Source organism: Rutilus rutilus (genome assembly GCF_951802725.1).
Source record: "Rutilus rutilus genome assembly, chromosome: 5".
Classification (NCBI taxonomy): Eukaryota; Metazoa; Chordata; class Actinopteri; order Cypriniformes; family Leuciscidae; genus Rutilus; species Rutilus rutilus.
The window spans coordinates 5153050-5172853 of record NC_140213.1 but is presented as its reverse complement, the minus strand read 5'-3'; the positions used below and the strand labels follow the sequence as shown (position 1 = coordinate 5172853).

The window sequence follows — 19804 nt, the reverse complement described above, 5'->3', positions numbered from 1 at the left end:
GTCTTTCAATCAGACATCAGTGCACTACGAGCATCAGGGCTTTTCACAGCTATCCAAAATGCACTTCAGAAACACTTTCAGTTATAGAAGCTATGATATAATATAATATTTGGAACTATTTTCTTTGGCAGAAAAAAAATACAATGTAGCAATATTGTCTAAAAGGTTTATCAAACTGTTGTATATTGAGGCATCGCTGTTTCTAATGATGTTGCTCAAATATAGGCTATAGGTCGATGGTCACATTCATAGACCAAGAAAGAAAGAACAAAAGAAAAGAATGTCCACATTGACAAAAATTGAATTGGAGATTATGTGTGAAAACTGCTAAGGCGAACAAGGCCTAATCAAATATTTCTGAAGTAGCCTATCTACACTTATTAACATTTTCTAACATCATTATGATGTAGGCCTACTTTGAGTTGGAAGTAGAACACGTCAACATGTCTACGCTTCTAGAAACATCTGAGGCCGTCATTTGTTGGTGAGCGTATCAGTCATGTTTCTTTACCAATACTAAGCTATGTATAAATATAGCAAAACAATATAGGCCTATTAGCCTACAAAACATTTCATGTTCTGGTTTCTAGAACAGATTTACAGCTATATATGGCTGATAACAAATTAAAGACAATTAGCTACATGCACAGTATGGCTATTAGCAGTAGAGCTGCACAATTAATCGTTAAAATGTCGCGATTTCGATTCAAACACTCACACGATCTTATTCAACTATTCCTCTATGTCAATTAAACTTATGACAAGTACAATCACAGCGAACATTCAGACATGTGCTCGTGCTGCAGCTGAACCAGAGATAACTATTCAAATGAACAAAGTTGTCATGTACAGGTATGAAACTGCTTCACAAACAGTCCACACAGTATTTCTGTTACAATAATTCAAATGATCACCGAAGTACTGGGATAAAAGTTTATAGTTTGGATATATGTCTACAGTATAGCGATCCAAATCACGTTTTGAAAGTATCTTGACGTCAAATAATGATGGTACCAATTGCATCGTTACACCAGTAGGTGGCGACAAGAAGTGACTGTTATTTGTCATTGAATCATTCATTCAATTCGTTCAAAAATGCTGATTCTTAAAGAAATTAAACATTTTTATGATTTTGATATCCTCTTTATGAGTCGTTGAATCATTCATTGAAACAGATTCATTAGACATTTTCAATAGACTGCAGTAATTAACATTTTGTCAGAACCTTTAGTAAATTACGTTTTTTTAGTCGTCTAATTGTGATCTTTAATCAACAACAACATGATTCTCATTTTTCCATAATCGTGCAGCTCTAACTTGTAACAAGGTCTTTACAAGGACATGAGGATGCCAGTATAAGAACAAATGAAAAATGAGACGTTTGACATATCACAAGCTGTATTTATCAAGGAATTAACTGTACAGAGTCAGTCAGGATCTGAATTATACAGCATTCATTCATTCACTGTTTCCATGTGTATTAGTGTCACCCTTGTACAGTGGTTGTGAGTGAGAATGACAGTGGTTTCATCATGCACAGCAGAACCATTACAGGGACAATGTTATTCATGCAACCTGAATTGCCCAGTTTCCTTTCAATTTCTTTCCTTTGAGCTTTGGAGAAATAACCCCACTGATATTCAAAACTGATATTAAAACCCATAAAATGTTCTTATATCACAGCGGGGAAAAAAGAGCATTTTTGTCTGTACAGAAGCAGTTACAATTTGTACAGGTCATCGAGCTGCTGAGCTAAAACCAGTGGTGCTTAAGGGTCTGACACTATCCACAGGACACGGGGTTTCAGCCGGACCCAAACATTTAAAGGAGATAAAAAATATTACTATGAGGGTTCATCTGCCATGATAAAACCCACATAACATGTGTGATACTTTATATATAAAAGTAATTAAAGCACTTTAAGAATATAGACACCACGATAAACCCCTAAAATGATCAGAGCAGGAGCTGAAGAAGACAATATTTACTGTTGGGGTTGTGCTTTCTGTTGATTCAATGGATCAGATCCATCTGGGATTTAATAACATTTTATAAACGTTTCCAATTGCACACTCAACTTGCACATTCATGTCCATCAGCTCGTATGTGGTAGAAGCAGCAGGTGTAAATGTGTGTAAGCAGAAAGTGTGAGTCGGGGGCATTAGAGCAGAATTTACTCAAGATTTCTGTAAATAAGTAGCTGAATGAACGCATTTTGTAGTAATGCTCGTCCAAAGACCCTCAAGCACCAATCCTCTGCTCACAATAGCACTGTGCAATGGGGCAGTAATTTAGTGCAAAGGAAAAGTTGCATAAATTTTCTACTTGCAAGTGTATACGTTATTTCCATTCGCCACCACGTTGGATACTTTAACTGCATACCTTCTGCCTGTATAAGTTATTCTATTGCATAAAAATAGGATTTTTTTTTTTTTTTGTACCAAAAATTAGACTTGGAGACAAAACCAAGGGCGTCAAAGGAAGAGAAATTCAGACCCGATACACAGAAAACTCTTTAGATATATACAGTATACAATACTTTGAGATTGTATAGAGAAATGAGAGCTGACAATTGTATATTTCAAAGCAGGGACATTACAAAAGCATTTGCATGACGCTGTGTTCAGATAAAGGAACAAACATGAACTTGCAGAGAGAAAACAACTTGTTGATTGAACAAAACTTACATGAACATCATCTCCTCCCTCTTAATGATTGGTTTACATTTCTCTTTACAGAAAGAGGACCATTGCTTCTAACATGATTTAGCCGTTTTTACATTTAAAGGACTACAGCTGACAGACTTTAGGACAGTGAGGCACAAATATGATACCTGAAACCATTACGTTTGGTTTTAACATACTATGACATTTAGTTTCAACCCTGTACGTTGCATGGAAAATCGTCATCATGTAGTCAGCTCATTTTCAACTGCAGTTTGTGCATGTGTATGGATGGACCTCAAAAGAACAAAATTAGATTTGTGTCATGATCATTTGCTGAGCTGTCTAAAGCATATATACTGCTTTTCTTGCAATATACCTTGCATTTTTGCTAGCTATGGGCTTTCTATACTATTACCTGCAGAACTACACGATTCAAAGACGTATTTCACCCGGTTTCTGCCAATCAGGAAAGACAATCACATGATAACATCTACATGGCATTCAGTTATCTTACAAACATACATCACCAGTTAAGTCAAACGCCTGCATCCATTCAGTCCTCAGTGCAATGCTTGGAAATAAGGTCGAGAGAAACATCACATGTAGTTAAACTGACACGAAGAAAATAAAAAAAAAAGGGCTTCTGGAGTTCTGTGCTTGGAAGACTTTTTTTGTGTATGAATAAAATGATGTAAACCCGATCTCGCGTTCAGAATAGCTCGATGACGTATGCAATGCGTACATGCATAGACACATACACAACTGATTTGGTCGTTAAAAGAGCAAATGAACTCACACTCAACATTTAATGCATAATATGAGATTAATGATTGAGACTTTCCTGCACATTGGGAAAAAATTAGTGTAGGAAACCAACAAACCCTAGAAATCAGATCTGAGAATACACACAGCAGATGAGCTGCTTCTTTTTATTTGAAACAAACCGTTTATACCGTTCTTCATTTGAAAGTTAAACCTTGTAGGCATGCTCTGATATGTCATGGCGTTCAAACGTGGTCTACAAAGTGGCAAGACGAGAATCAAAATCGTGTGGAAGAGCCAATGAATACAAATCAACACATTAATAGTATAAAAGAGCAAAACAACTTACAAATAAACAGACAAAACATGCTCTTCAGAAAAAAGACCAACCTTGAGAAAGAATTTGGCATATTTCCATTCTCTTCAGCGTGAGACTGTATAGAACTGATGTCGAGACGTACAATATACAAAGAGAAAGAGACGGGTACACATACATATGGGTCATCTTTTTCACAGACGGATTAGAAAATAATCTTCATGAGCTACTTTACTATAACATCTTTCTCTTTTATCCTCCATTTGCCTATGCTATCAGCTCTTTGGCCCATATGGAGCTCCTGAATTGTCACAGTCCTCGGCAGCCACTAGAGGGCGCTCACTGACACATGAGCTCCGTGCACCTCCGCGCTGCCTGATTCCACACTCAGCTGGACAGCAAGACATAAAGGGAGTTCACAGTGACGCCTTCGCTTCCTGATTCCGTCAGAGCACTTTCCAGGATTTCCGAAGTCCCGGCTCCTTGTCTCACTGTTTTTGGGTGTCTCATTTCTTCTTGCCTGTCTTTTTCTCAGGCTTTTCACCCTTGTCTGAACGCACCGATCCCACGTCGGCTCGGTCGGACTTTTCGCCTCTTTCCGAACCGCCTGCCCTGCTGCCCTCCCTGCGCGTTCCCTCGTCAGTAGATGAGGTAGTTGGATTGGTCTGCCCCTGTTTGTTAATCTCTTCATGCTCACTTATACTGGCGGTTATACTTGTGATCCAGATTTTCAGATCGTCCTGCAGGCCAAAGAGAGATTGAAGACTCAGAACATGTTTTCACACAAAAACAGTTACCAGTCAATGTAATGACTTGTTTCTTTATTAAATATTTTGTTGAATTTGATTAATGATGGCTGCTTTCAATAAGCTTGCGATTCCTCCTAGGAAATCCAAAAGAAAGCTGCTTAAGGTGGAAACTGGTTTCACATGGATTCCAACTGGTTACTCATAGTCATTAGCTGGTCTAGATGGTTGGTCAACTGGACTACTGACTGCTGAACTGGCTTGGCCAAGCTTGCACCTTAAAACAGCAACAGACCAGCTTCTACTGTATGCTCCAAAAGTCTACTTTGCAGAAAAGGTCTGCAGATCCCATCTACAGTAGGCCTGGTTATGACTTAAATACACAGATGTGAAACCAACTAGGATATAAAAAAAAAGCAACTCACCTCATCTTTAGCATGGAACAGAAACTCACTTCCATCCTTAGTTCTAAAATTATAAAGCAAAATGAATGTTATGAAAAGTGAACACTACACACGTAGCTAATCTTTCTGGAAAAGCTAGTAAAAAAGCCAGTGAAGTACTTGAGCGTGAAGACATTCTTCTTCTTTTTGTAACCATTGTTGATATCACAGGCACAACGGCTCAGGTTGATAAGCGGCTCGTTGTTGTAAGGTGTGGCGGTGTTCTTTGCGTCCTTATAGAAGCCCAGCTCACCTTTATTCAGCACACAGTACAGGTTCACCCAAGATCTGCTGTAATGTGGGAAAGAAAACACAAGATTTGGCCATCAGGGCCCATCCGATACCATGTGCCGACTAGCTACTCACCTGCGGAGTCTGGGATGACCAGCCCTTATGACTGAGCAAGACCAAACTGCTGCAGAGATCATTACAAGACCTTTAGACATAGATAGGCAGACCATAGCTTACCTTTGTAGAGAGGGAGAAGAACAGTCATTGGCAAAGAGAGCACAAAAAAGAAGAGAGATTTTGGTTAATGAGATATACTGCAGCGTAAATGCAAGTGCTAGCATAAAAATGGCTTCAGTTGACAGGCAAACTATGTGCACATACATGCTACAAAAGAACAGACAGCCATTCTTTTGAGTTCCTTAAACTCAATGCAATGGATTGCTTTGTGACTTGGGCTGCCGAGGTGCCGTATCCGGTCTTGTACAAAATGGCTGAATAAAGCTGTGAAAGGCGAAGGCTTCATACCTTGCTAGCCATGGCTTCAGAAACCCAGCATCTGTTGGTCTTCTGACACAGCATCATCCACCAACCAGGGTGATTTTAGTGTTACCATGCAAGTGGCAAGCAGCTAGCTATTTTCTGCCATTGCTGGATATGAAACTTGTAATCAGTAATGACAGCCAAACAGCTGCTCCTCAGTTTAACTTCAGGAACCCTTTTAGGCTTGTAAAGCATTCAAGCATAACCCAGTTTGAGTTGAAACTTGGTGAAAGAAAATAAGAGCTGCCTTGTGTTAACAAATGTTAATGCTCTAAGCATTAGTACACAATGCTAATCACAACATTAGCATAGCTTTGAATAACCAATCATACTGATTGGCATTTTTGATTTAGCCGTTTCCATGCTAATTCCATGCCATTTTTAGACCACAAAACCCCACCTGTTTGAACTCTTCTTTTGGCCATCAATGTCTATTTTTCGGAAGAGGAACCCTTCGTGCTGGGCCGTGTGGGTGGGTGGCAGGGGTACTGCTGGGCTGCTCTGGGCTGGCGCAGACCTCGATCGTCGCGTTTCGCCAGCTGTTGTTTCCTTGGGTCGTGGTCTTCTTCTCGGTTTGGGTCTGTCGCGAGCCCGTGGCCTGTCTGGTCGAGAAGACTTCTCAGGAACACCATTGGGTAGACGTGGAATCTCTCCTCGGGCCTGAAATATACAGTAATGCGCATGTGGCATAAAATGTAGTTTAAAACAAAGGACAAACATTAGATTGTTTACACACCTGTGCTGCCTCCCTTTCCTGAAGCTGCTCCACAATCTCAGCTAGCGTGGACCTTTTCTCCCTGCCAACAAAAAAGGGAAATCTGAGATCTGGAAATGCCATTTTGCATAAATAGAGAACGTACTACTTCAAAGCTTTAAAGTCAATATGGGAAGGCATTTACAATCCTTACAATTTTTAACAAGACAATGTACGAAATGAGGATTCTATTGTGAATTGATTGGATTAAGTGAAAAGTTAACCTCTTTATTGAACCTCTATTGCTGTGAACTGACTTGGTGATGTGGCTAGGCATGTGGATGCCTAAAGGTGAAGTTCATCATCAACATGTCACTATTATAACACTTTTTTTAATCAAATCTTAGCGATATCACTGCTGTAACTTGCATTTCAATGGGGTTAACTGGAATCAAATTACTTCTTTTTACAATTGGAGTTTACAAGTTTTTGGAAAAGCCTAAGTAGCCTAAATCAACTGTTTTGGTTTGGCTAATAATGGGTAACATTAAATGATAGTCAGTGCATCCAAGGTGACACTGAAAAGGGAAGTTGTTTCTAAGGTGGGCTGTTTGCGGTCACAAAAGCAGTCACTCACCCGCCTCCAGAGCGCTTGTCTGACTGCTCCTTGGCCTCGTGCTCACTGCTCTCCTGTCTTTCCAGTCGATGTCGCTCCCTACGCCGCACCTCATGACCCTCCTGTTCACTAGATGTCTGTCTCTCCAGCCTCCTCTCTGCCCTCTCAGCTCGTTCCCTCCACACCTCCTGAGGCAGCTCGTCCCTCCGTGCTTGAATCAGCTGCTCGGTAGACAGTTGTCTCTCCAACCGCGACTCCCTCGGTAGGGGATGCTGCTCCACCACCAGCTCTGAGCGACTGCTCCCGCTCCCTCCCACCACGCTGTTTAGCCGCTCCCGTCCTCCGCCTGGCTCCTGAAGCACCACCTCTGCCATCACGTTCTCATGATACCGCTCCCTCTCTCTCTCCAGTAGGGGGTGGACCACCTCATGGATGTGCTCGATCTTCTGCTGTGGAATTTGAGCCTTGAATTCAGCTCGCAATTGGGTGACCTTATGCTCCATAGCAGTGCCCAGTCCTGCTGCCACGCCAACAATCCCAGCATTCCTGGCTTCTTGAAGGCGAAAACTAGCAGCTCCATTCATGATGGGAGTGTAGTTGGCCACAGTAGAGCCAAGTCTGCGAGCCACAGAAGAGGGAGAGGGCTGAGGAGTGATGCGCTCCAACCGGGCGTCACCCTGCTCATATATGGTCTGTCTTATGATGGAGGAAGGGCTACTGCGCGCAGGAGAAGAGTCCTGAGGGTCCAAGAAGACTTTCCGTCCCAACAAAGGAGTTGGGGGAAGCTGACTCTGCTCTGCCTTTATCTTCTCTACCTAAACCATTAAACAAGAGAATGTGTTATATTTTATACATCCACAATTCCTCCCTGTAACATAGCGCCAGTTGAAAGCGCCAACTTCTCTTGCCTGACCATCATAATATCATGTTAAAAAACAAAATGGCAGTCGCCACAACAGTCAAAGGTAGTTAGATACAATTGCTGCTTGATATTGGTACATTTTTCTGTCATTAACAACAGAGCCGTGTGGACCTATTTTGTGGTTATGACCAGGGGTGTCCAATCCTGCTACTGCTGGACCATTATTCTTGGGGTGCTTCTCATTTCTTATTTGTGCATCCTCGTTTCCTTTCCTCACTTCCTTTCCTTGCGTCTCAGCTCCACCCCTTGTAGGATGCGAGGGAAGAAAATGAGGGCAGAGGAATTGAAGGAAATCTTATTTGTACATAGGAATATTCTTGATCACAAGCGTCACTTCACAACGTCATCAGCTGTGCTCAAGGGATCTGCCCTTATGCTGTTGAAGTTTGGTTATTTAAGAAATTCATAATAAATAATAATAAAGCAAGATGCCCTGTTGAAATATGTGAGATGCATAGTTTATTTTAACTGCAAAGGAAAAGCATAAATAAAATATTATTGTTAGAGATGTAAAGGGGGAGGAGAATTCATAGTTGTGGCAGTTTTCTCGACAAGAAAGACTTCCGCATAGGATACACCTGTGCATCCTCGCTCATAGCTCCTCTGGAAGCTTCCTCACTCCTCATTCCTCGCGGTGCAATTTGAGAATTGAGATGTCTTTCAAGATGGCTGAGTTCGATCGGTTTCTGGGTCACAGGCTGGAGGACGGAGGAGCGAGGAAACGAGGAAGCATCAATTTGAGTATTCAGAAGAACTCTAGGAGTTCAGCTCCAATCCTAATCAAAAACACCTGGACCAGCTAATCAAGGTCTTCAGGATTACTCAAAACTTCTAGGCAAGTGTGTTTGGCCAGATTGTAAGTAAACTCAGCAGCAGAACTGGACACCCCTGGCCCTTGGGCTTCTTTGGCTGGTCGCTGTTACCGTGGTAAGACGACGTAAAGAGCTGAAGCGCTCTTCCCATGTGGCAGCAGCTTTGCGGAAGGCTTCGTGTCTGCGAATCAGCTGCTCAACCTCATCCACACTGCCGCCTAGTTCATTACTACTTAGCAAGGGTTCCTGAGCAGTGAGCCAGGCCTCTGCTACCACTGCTTCCTGAGCAAACTGATGCACCTCCAACACTGAGAAGACACAGAATGAGAGTGAGGTGTTGGGAGCACCATGACACTGATTATATAATTTATGCATAATGTTTGTTCTGTATTAGTCTCATTTAACTAACTTTGCTGCAACTCTTCCCAGTGTTTGTCCCATTTCTCAGTCAGTTCGTGCTGCTTGTCCAAAACCTTCTCCAGCTTTTCTTTAATCTGAAACATTCAACAACTTCATCATCAGGTACTGACAGAAGACAGCTTTACAAGGGGGAATAAACTCATTCAGGATCAGGTAGCTACTTATAAACATGTCAACTTTACATTTTTAAAAGAAAACTGACTGTAGAAGAAGAAGTGTAATTGTGGTCTGACACATTTCGGATTGCAACAATGTGTGAAATTGAACATGCATAGAGTATGTTTTGGGCCTTGCAGTGATTTAAAAGTCACAATAGTTCCTGAACAGGTTGTGCTGGCTGTTTTGTGTGTCACCTCTTCTGACGCAGGGTTCCGGGCGGCCAGTAAAGTCTTGCCCATCTCGATACACTGTAGGACACTCTTGTTGCGGGCCTCCACCTCACTCTTGAGGCTCTGGTGATAGTTCATCAGGACCTCCACGGATGACACATCCCTGCAAGCACCAGAGAGCCCATATCCCATTAAAGCTCTGAGGAAAGAGCTGACAGTGAGAGGAGAGAGAGTTACTCCGGCCAGAATACATGGGCCAAATCTGCCCAAAGAAAGAAACAGCAACAGAAGGCCATTTTGACACGATGAAAAGTGTCCATGATGGCTCCTGAAGTTTTCCAGTATTATAGGTTCTTTATTAAGACTTTATAAGCACAATAGCTGTGTTCCAAAACCTAGTGAGCTGTCTACCAAGACAGCATTTTTAACAGCAAAAGCGGTTTCAGTAGGAAGAAACATTATGCTGACTTCTAAGATAAAGTCTTTTGGCAAAATACCTTCTAAGGCAACAACGCATGCTCCCTTTGCAGAGAAGGCCAACCTAGAATGCATTACAACAAACTCAGTGGTTGTAACGGTGGATGAGTCAAGAACATTTTTATTAAATATAAATGTTATTCATTAAATACTGAAAAGTATCAATAAAAAGCTATTTTATCTAATTATTGTGCATACTGTGTTAACTTATCAACTTACAACGTCAGACTCTATTGAAATCAATTTGCTCCGTACATTTTACATGAAAAGTGCCACTTGAAAAGCATTTCAAATTCTCTTTTGTAAGGTTGTAGCCTAAGAAGGTAGTTGCCTATGTAGGCAGTAGGGTTGTAAATTTCTGGAAATTTTGCAGAAACTTTCCAAAAACTTTCCATGGGAAGTTAAGGAATTTTGGAAATATTCCAAGTTGGAAACTTTACGGGAATTAAAGGGAATTTATTGGAAATTTAAGGGTAATTTATACAATTTATACAATAAATATAACTATCTTATACAAACATAAATATAACATTTTGTTTGTTTGTCGTAAGCAGACATGCATGCAAACTAATACAAATGAATTTTTTTTTTTTGACTGATTTATTTGTGAGTAGAACTTTAATCGATTATTTCACTGAACAACAGAAATGCATGAATGTTGAATAAAATAAGCATGTTTGCAAATGTCCACAGTCTTTCCTTCTACACTGGCTGAGGTGAAATGTATCCACACATCAGATGGGGCACGTGGCATTGTTCTGTAGAATAAGATTAGAAAAAAAAACGTGTAAAAAAAAAAACACTAATGCAATGCCATGCACAGATATATAAATAGTTAGATAATATTCTGGAATGGTAAAAATATTTGACAGTTGATGCTGGACAAATGAATAGAAATAGGCTAGATGAATAGATGAACACTCCTCAATCAGTATGCTAAATCAAACTATAACCTAGGTTCTAGATCAAATATGTTGACCCTAGTAATATCATCAAAACTTACATGACTGGATGAAGTCCTTGGGCTCAAATGCAGTTGTGTGGCTTCAGTCCTGCTGTAGTGTGCAGGATTCTAGAAATTATCTGTGCATGTGATGGAGGAATGCACAGTGCATGCAGGGGGTGTGGCCTCAAAATTGTAAGTGCAGGGTAGAAATTTAAATGAATTTGCATTAAATCCATCTTGGTTGCTTTAACCAAGATAATGCTGCAATATATCAACTACATTTAATTTCCCTGTTATAGGCAATCCTGCAATTTTGCAAATTTCCATTTTTATTCCCATTGATTCCTGTTAATTCCCATGGAAAGTTTCAAATGTAGAAAATTCCTGGAATTTTGCAACCCTAGTAGGCAGCAGACAGCAAAGCAGCTCACTAAATTTTGTAACAGATCTATTGTGTTCTTAACAGAAATCCTGTACAGAACTCTTGATAGATACTATTACACTTAATTGTAATATGTGTAAATACTCTTGTGGTTCATGCACTTACCAACTTATCACTTATTTGTGCCCGTGGTATGATACCTATAGTACCCTCCAGCGGCCACAGTGGCTGCTCTCCAGCTGACCTGACGCAAACCTTCATGCATTATAATGTTAAAGCACCTTAATGATTTCCTATAAGCATAGAGCAGGTGTCCCAGCATGTGTCTTACCTTGGTTTCTCCCCAGTTCCTATCTGACAGATGATGCTCTCCATCCACATCAGCTGATCACGCACCATCCCAAAGAAACGTAACTTGTCTGTTGCTGTGGTGATCTGCATTCGGCAGTCCTCGCAGGATATGAGCAGCTCTTTCCATGTCTGCATCACTTCGTGTTCCTGCATGGCGATGGCTTCTGCTTTCTCGCCAGCATAAACTGTTCGGAGCTGGGCTGCACTCTCCTGTAACTGTCTTACCTGAGGAAAACAACCCTTTTTATAAAAATGCTGCAACTGCCATGAAACTTATTGTAGAGATCTATCCACAAACTTTACTGTTTGTATTCCTTGCATTAGGATGTGTTGCATTAGTTCACCTGTGCAACAAGCAGCTGAATATCATGTTCAAAAGTCTGCATGAGTCTCTGTAGAGTGCTGGTATTTGAAGTGCCTCCTTGACATGCGCGAACCTCAGGTAACCTCCGCTGCTTATCCTCAATCTGTGCTAACACCTGAAACACACACACACACACAGACTTGTGTTATTCCACACATGCGGACACATTGTGGCAGCATGATGCAGCACATATACCTGCTCTTAATTATCCTGTACACACAGAAAACACACTAACACACACAAACAGAGCTCAGTCTCCCCAACACCTGCAGTGGAAGGACAAACATACCTCAGCACTATCCCACACTGTAATAAATTAAAAACTATACACAAGACATCCCAGGACATCAAGGAGAACTAGGACTGTTCCTCAGCCAGTAATATAAAGTACACTGCCCATGCACATGCTTGCTCCTGCAGAAGTTGGCACCACACTAGCTATGTTTCCATCCATCTACTTCTATGCTAATTTTGGGTTACCTCATAAAAAAAAACGCTGACATCAAAATGGTTGGGTATAATGACCTTCCAGAACTGTCTCACACGATTGCATTCCCAAACTTAATGCATCTAAACGCAAGATAACATGGCGCAAGTAATTTTAGGAGCCCAAGTTGCTTTCCGGATTGCAGCAACGTCCATTTTTATAACTGATATTTTGCGACAATTTCCCAGCAAGTGACGGTTTTGTTCTCTTGAACACATGGGATAGAAACAGTGCTTTATTCGCAAATTATTTATGCGTTATTTTAAGTTTGCGCATAAGTGATTTGGGTGGTTTCTAGGGCACTGATATGGTGTTCTAAGTGGTTGTTAATGCAATGTTCTGTCAGTGCTAGTGTGTTCTGGATGGATGCACGTCCATAAGAAGTGGTGCAGGATGAGTTTAATAATCAGTCATTTGAAGAGCCCAACAGTGATAAATTAATATGAGCAATAGTCATAGTTATGATGTCCTTTGCAAACATCACTCATTTTAGATGCTTTAATTAATCAGATGGTCTGCATTTCCTATTTCTACATACCTCTCGAGAGTCAGAGAAGAACTTGTGTAACTGGTGTGAGGCAGCGAGCATCTGTCCCCGCGTCTCCATCAGCTCCAGCAGATCTGCCCAGGCCTCGTTCACGCCATCCTTCCATTCAGCGATGGTGGCTGCGTCCGCGTGGCCGTAATCTATTAGCTCATCAACCATCTGGTTAACGGCTGTGACCCTCTCGTGCCCCAGGCTCCCTGTCTCCGCTGCAAACTCTGTAAATTTCTCCTGCAGAATCTGAGGATCAGGAAAAGTGTCATCATGACAGGACAGGAGAGTTAAAGTTCCACTGAAGTGCCTTGAAACGCGCAGCATTATTCAATGTGTTGACGTGATTTCCACAGAAACAGGAAGACAGGGCGGGGCATATCGTACAGCTCCTCCCCTTTTTAAAAATAGCCAGTAGCGTTTAGTTTATATCACAGCTCAGCCAGAGCCGTTGAGCTCGCTAACGCCGCAGTTTCCTCCTAATCTCTAACCATTTCTCCTCCTAATCTCCTCTATATCGCTTTAAAATACAGCATTCTGTGCAGAATTCAAATGGGTCCGATATGTTATATGGTCTGCGCCGACTCGCGCATATGATCCGCTCTGTGCTCTCGTCGCTGACCGGAGCAGACGAAGGTTCGTGTGACACTAACGTGAAATCAGACTTCATTCGTCCCAATATAAAGCATGTTTACACTGTCTGAATCGTTCCCTATTCAATATATAGTGCACTATGTGCCATTCACCATGTAGAAAATAGTCAATTTTAGTCGCAGCTTCATCTTCTATTTATAATGTAGGGGGCGGAGCTTCAGATTCTAAAGAGCATTTGATTGGACAGAAAATCTGATGAGAAGCTGAAGTGCAGAGTGATGTCATCAAAATCATTGATCCATATTGGTGGAAGTGAGAGACTGTAAGTTTTGAATGCTTATATCTCCTTTGTCATTGTTTTGGAGCACACTAGCTTTATAGATAACAGTAGGGCTAACATAGTCATACTAAAAGCCAAGAAACTACAATTTTGATTTCATGGGGACTTTAAGAAACAGAAGAGCTACAGTTGATCTGATAAATACAAAATAGCTGACGCAACAGTGTAAAACTGACCGTGACGTGCTCAAAGTCCTGTCCGAGTTCAGTGGAGCTGGCGATGACCTCCCTCTCTGCTATCCACTGCTCGAGCTCATCCACCTCTCTGTTGAGCTGAAAGAGCCAGTACTGCTGCTCCAGACGAGACTTCCTCTCCTCCACCAGGTCCTTCAGAGACACGTACAGCCTGTCGATCTGAGACTGACGCTTACTGATCTGCTCACTGAGGCACAAGCATACACACACATACTTGGATTTCATTCAAAGGAAAAAAAATCAGTGAAATCTGTTACTCTTGAAAGCTTTTATCACTGGAATAAAAAGAAATGTTTGATGGTAATGACATTACTCAAAAGTGAAAAGCCTAAAGAGTGTTGTGTGTTTGTATGTTTGATTTGGTCAGTTACAGTTTTCTTTACGATGGCAGTAAAGAGATGTGTGCTTCTCTTTGACTGTCAGGCGATTGCTGAACATTTACCAGTCCGGATGTCCGAGCTCCAGAAGCTGTCTACACTGCTGAGACAGCAGGCCGATGGTCTCAGCATAGTCCTCTATGGTCTGCTCCAGCGCCAGCTGTTTCTTCAGCAACTGGAGAGTGCTGGCTTCATCCTTAACAGAGAGAGGACACAGCTCAGATACACTCATCCTGCTCCAATGTCATCATCTATAACATCACAGCAGCCCAGAACACTATAATCTACTGCAGGTGTCCTTGCCAGAAACTAAAGGTTCCTGAAAAACTGCTGTCTGCACAGGTCTCAACAATGAGGATGTTTCTTTCTAATCACCCAGTTGGACAAGGAGTTAAACTTGTGTACTTATCCTGCCAACATTTTCACTGGTCCCACCACATAATATTGTAACACATTATTACACAATAATATCATTACACCATTACATTTTCACCACATAATATTGTAATTTAGATATTATTTATATATAATTCATTATTTTTGCAACACTTTGTCATTTTTTCATTAACTTTTTTTTTGTTGCAACACTTGCTCTAGCTTATTTCCTATTCTAGCTTTCTAATAAACCTGGCATTATATACTGTGAATGCTGTATATTTAAAATGCAATATTAATTAATTATTATAATTATTTTTTCAACTTTGTTTTCAACAGACAGACAGACACACACACACACACACACACACAGAGTTTATATACATTGCACACTGTCCTATATATACACCATGAATATTGTTGGCTCTGTGATGAATTGCTATTTTAAGTCGCTTTGGATAAAAGCATTTGATACATGTAAAATGTAATGTAACATTTCTATGAGAAATATGTATATGGGTCATTGACGAATAAGGTTTTTAAAAGTGTAAAAAAATAGAATGGAGATATAACTATATTTGAAACCATTTTTTAGTTTACCTAGGTGTTAATGATAAGATTTTGTGGTTTGTACAATCAATTAACACTGTCATTTTTTACAAGATGGAAAAAATTTGTCACCAAAAAAGTCATTCGGTTTAACCACTGATTTGAAAGTTAAAACCTGATTTGACATTGATGTTGAGATAGTATATAGTGTGTACCACAGAAGAAATATTAAATAAAATTATCACTGATCTCATAAATGTAATCATTTATTGGACTACTCTAAACACTCCAACATATTCAAGTAAAACATTGCACAGGGAAAGGAGGAAAGGGGAAATGTAAAAAAAAGAGCCTTATCTGCTTTATATTTGTATTATTGTAGTTCCTTTAGTTATTAGAAACAATATTATTCCATTTAAATATTTACTATATCGGTTTTACCGAATGACCTTTTGACACTTCAAAATCTTTAAAATACCTTTATATGTAGTAAAATATAATTAAAACCTTTTGGATTCAGTAAAAGAGATCAAGTTGTACTACCTTACATACTTTGTTTTTTTTATTATTATTAAGGCCTTTGGACAAAAAAATGACCCGTCACGTCATTGACCCATATACTGTACATACCGTATATGATAAAATATGTGACCCTGGATCACAAAACCAGTCATAAGTCGCACGGGTATATTTGTGGCAATAGCCAACATTGTATGGGTCAAAATTCACGATTTTTCTTTTATGCCAAAAATCATTAGGATATTAAGTAAAGATCATGATCCATGAAGATATTTCCTACCGTAAATATATAAAACATTTATTTTTGTGAGTGAATGCAGCACAATCGTGAACATAGATGAACAACTTTAAAGGCGATTTTCTCAATGTTTCAATTTTTTTGCACCCTCAGAATCCAGATTTTCAAATAGTTGTATCTCGGCCAAATATTGTCCTATCCTAACAAACCATACATCAATGCAAAGCGTATTTATTCTTTATCTGTATCGATTTATCTTTAAATCTCAATTTTAAAAAAATTACCCATGTGGTTTTGTGGTCCAGGGTCACATATATAACCTAATATTAATATAATACATGTATAAATGTAAAGAAGGAAATTGACAAAAAACGTTATCTATACGAGCCAAATAGATAACACTTTATTCATTAGCATTATTTATGTATTTGATACGATTTAATTTGAACAATATTTGATCTTTTTCAGAGTTATAGAAACATCATCCTAGTCTGGAGTTTCCCACCCCCACATGACCTCTCTGTTCTCCTCTCCTACCTTTCCCGTCTCCTCATTCATCATGTGCAGTTCCTGCTCGCTGAGCCAGGCTTCCACTTCTCCCACATCAAAGTAGTACTGCTGCGCCTGGTACATGGCATCCAGCACGAGCTGCCGGCGCTCCGTCTCGACCCACAGCACCTCCCACAGGTGATGGAGCTGCTCCATGCCGTCCCTGATGCTGTCTGCCTCGGGACTGCGGATGGACGCGATCACGCCTGCCCGCTCCAGAACGTCCTCCACACGCGCACGGTGACCGTGAAGCTCTTTCTGCAGACTCTGAGAGGAGATGACCATGAGAAACAGATTCAGTGAGATACACATCTCTATATTTTTCTGTCGAGGACTCAAAGAGGAAAAAATAACATGGGATGTTGGTGTCCCTAACAGGCGTTTTAACTCTTTCCCCGCCAACGTTTCTGAATAAAGTTGCCAGCCAGCACCAGCATTTTTGATCATTTTCACAAAAGTTTCAAGGCGCCCACAATATTTTGTTGTAGGAATATCTGACCATGCAATATATGCAAACATACGTTATTTTCTCAGCTTTTTGCTCAAAATATGAAAACTTTTTTTGCATATCAGTGAAAACCTGGAAAGGTGGAAAATACAGTCAATGATGGGGAAAAGGATGTCCTGATGGATATCCTAACCACCAGGATATCATTGGTCAAATATCTTTCACTAGAAAGATTATGCTGATTGGGAATATACTACACATCGGAACAGATTTGAAAACACACACTTGCCGACTTCGTAAATGGTTCAGAGAAAAACTATGCATCATAACACTAAACGACATAGGATAACGCACTACCAGACTTTCAAGAAGTTCCGGAGATAACAAAGGCCCTGTTTACACCTGGCATTAAGATGCATTTCGGTTGATCTGATCACAAGTATGCGATCCAGTATGCAGATGTGTGTGAGAACAGTTTCACGCAAAGTGTGGGATCTACCAACTTGTACTTATACATAGGAATGTGTGTAAATATAAGCACAACTCTGAGCGTGCTTACGCAGAGAATCTAGTGCTAGAATGATGATACTACAAAAAGAAAGCGCCGCCGCGTGTTTCTTGTGTCCTTTAATTACAAATACTCAATTAGTAATTTCATAGTTCAAGCTAGACATTTGCATAATTGGTGTACAAAGCTATAAAAGACATTTGGAAGGTATCTGTATCTCGCTTTGCTGGAAGACTTGGCAAACGGTGTGCAGAAAACACGTTTTTTGTCCTCCTCCAGTAGCAGATATTTCCCGTTTGCATGTTGTGACCCTTTTTTTGGCAGCGATTTTAATGTCAAACCATTTCTTTTTTATTTCTGGCAGTGTTCTTTCCTCTGACCCAACAGAAATAACAGCAGCTGTTATTTTCTCCCATGTAAATTTTTTTCTTTTGTTAGTTATGCCTCAAAGTGAGTGACCCAAATAACACTTTTTGGTTTTCTGCCACTTGGCTCACCAGTACTTTCTGAGAGGTTCCTCGTTTTCGCCCTCTTTGCCATGATTTCAGTGAGGACATATACATTCACGTGATTTATAAAGGTGTTGTAATGGTTCATTGGCGGCATTTTTGAATGCAAATGACCATGAACGTGAACGAGCTTAAGAACATGTGGGATTTATCAACAATGATTACTTACTGGTGCGCAGGTTTGATAAATATGTTTTTTTTTCAATATAAATTTCATTTTTAAGACTAAATATACTAAATATATAATTCGTAGGTCTAAATATAGAATCTTTTAAGACTCTTTTGTCCACTTTCAACCACTTCTTTCCTGATTTATTCGAGGGGAGGGTCTATGGACATGTAAATGTATGGACTTTTTCAGATCTCTGTTCAAGACCATCCGAACACTGTGAGTGTGTATTAGAATGTGTTTTCATCTACCTCTGGAAGTGGTCTAAAGTATTTAGCGTAGTCCACTTGTGATCCGATCGACCAAAACGCTACTTAATACCAGGTGTAAACTGGGCCATCTCCTCCGACTGGATGGAATCATAGTCCGAAGCTAAAAAACCAGTCTGTGGCCATCATACACTATGCAATTTTCTGTGAAATCTGCCTAAAAACTGCAGACTGGCCCTGACTTTTGATAACTTCTATTGAGTCCAGACTGAAAATTGGGGCAACAATCTGGCCAAAAGTTATGTAGTGTTTTCTAGCCTCAAGTCAACCAGCTAGACCAGCACCAGACTAGCCTAAACCAGCATCATCTAAGCTGTTCTCAGTAAGATTTTGAGGTTGTCTTACTTGATTCTTCTTCATGAGTTGCTGTACAGCTTGTAAACTTGTCCCATGTTCCTGAGAAGTGGCCATCGGAAGATGCTCTTGTATCCACAACTGCGGACAAACACGTACACGATATGTTGCGAGGCACATTGAAAATACCAAAATATATTAAAGCTAATGGTTGTAATGAGGTTGTTAAACTCACAATTTCATCCTCAAGGTCACGGCCAACTTGGTGCACTTCTTTAGAGGCCAGCAGGATACGGCGTCTCTCTTTCAGAGGCTCAATCAGTCGAACGATTCGCGTTTCCACACCGACTTGTTTCTCGGACACCTTTTCCATCACCTCCCCCTGTTGAGGGATGGAAGCCGCATGGACCTGCAGGTCTCCAACCTCTTTATACCACTCCTCCATATGACACTCCATCGTCTGTAAGCAAGAGAGTGGTGGAAGTGAACATGATGAACGAGCGACGGTTGAGGTGTAGAACAGGAGAGAAAGTCAGGAGAACATAGTGGACATCCAAGAGAGCGGGACAAAGAAATACACAGTTCAGCACAGTTATGACGACATAGATAGTGGGAAAGAGGAGAGGAAGAACACCAGAAAGACAAGAGGAGACAGGAAGTGAGTTATGACATCATCATAAACCTTTCAAACTTCCAAAGAAAACGTGTTGGCTTATAAAAGTTAAAATGTGCTTGTGAAAAGTCATTGAAAATGGCAAACTAGGTATGAGACCAATGATATCTTCAGCTCATATTCTACCGTTCAAAAGTTTGGGTTCAGTATGTTTTCTTTT

General features: G+C 40.5%; 1 protein-coding gene across 4 annotated transcripts in view; it reads right to left on the bottom strand.

Annotated features, from left to right (window-relative positions):
• Positions 1-1267: 1267 nt before the first annotated feature.
• sptbn4b (spectrin, beta, non-erythrocytic 4b) overlaps positions 1268-19804 on the bottom strand; it is an 83602-nt gene continuing 65065 nt past the window's right edge. The window contains exons 21-37 of one of the 4 annotated variants that reach the window (XM_084409085.1): positions 19207-19431; positions 19023-19112; positions 16763-17041; positions 14610-14740; positions 14150-14354; positions 13043-13288; positions 11998-12132; positions 11634-11878; positions 9522-9708; positions 9158-9242; positions 8860-9056; positions 7036-7829; positions 6441-6501; positions 6105-6364; positions 5054-5224; positions 4916-4958; positions 1268-4484 (exon numbers count right to left, since the gene is read on the bottom strand). In XM_084409085.1, the coding sequence (XP_084265211.1) occupies positions 4251-4484; positions 4916-4958; positions 5054-5224; positions 6105-6364; positions 6441-6501; positions 7036-7829; positions 8860-9056; positions 9158-9242; positions 9522-9708; positions 11634-11878; positions 11998-12132; positions 13043-13288; positions 14150-14354; positions 14610-14740; positions 16763-17041; positions 19023-19112; positions 19207-19431 (3588 nt within the window). In that variant the 3' untranslated portion in view covers positions 1268-4250. The remainder of the gene's footprint in view (positions 4485-4915; positions 4959-5053; positions 5225-6104; positions 6365-6440; positions 6502-7035; positions 7830-8859; positions 9057-9157; positions 9243-9521; positions 9709-11633; positions 11879-11997; positions 12133-13042; positions 13289-14149; positions 14355-14609; positions 14741-16762; positions 17042-19022; positions 19113-19206; positions 19432-19804) is intronic. The other 3 variants (XM_084409086.1, XM_084409087.1, XM_084409088.1) reach the window with 3 other exon arrangements.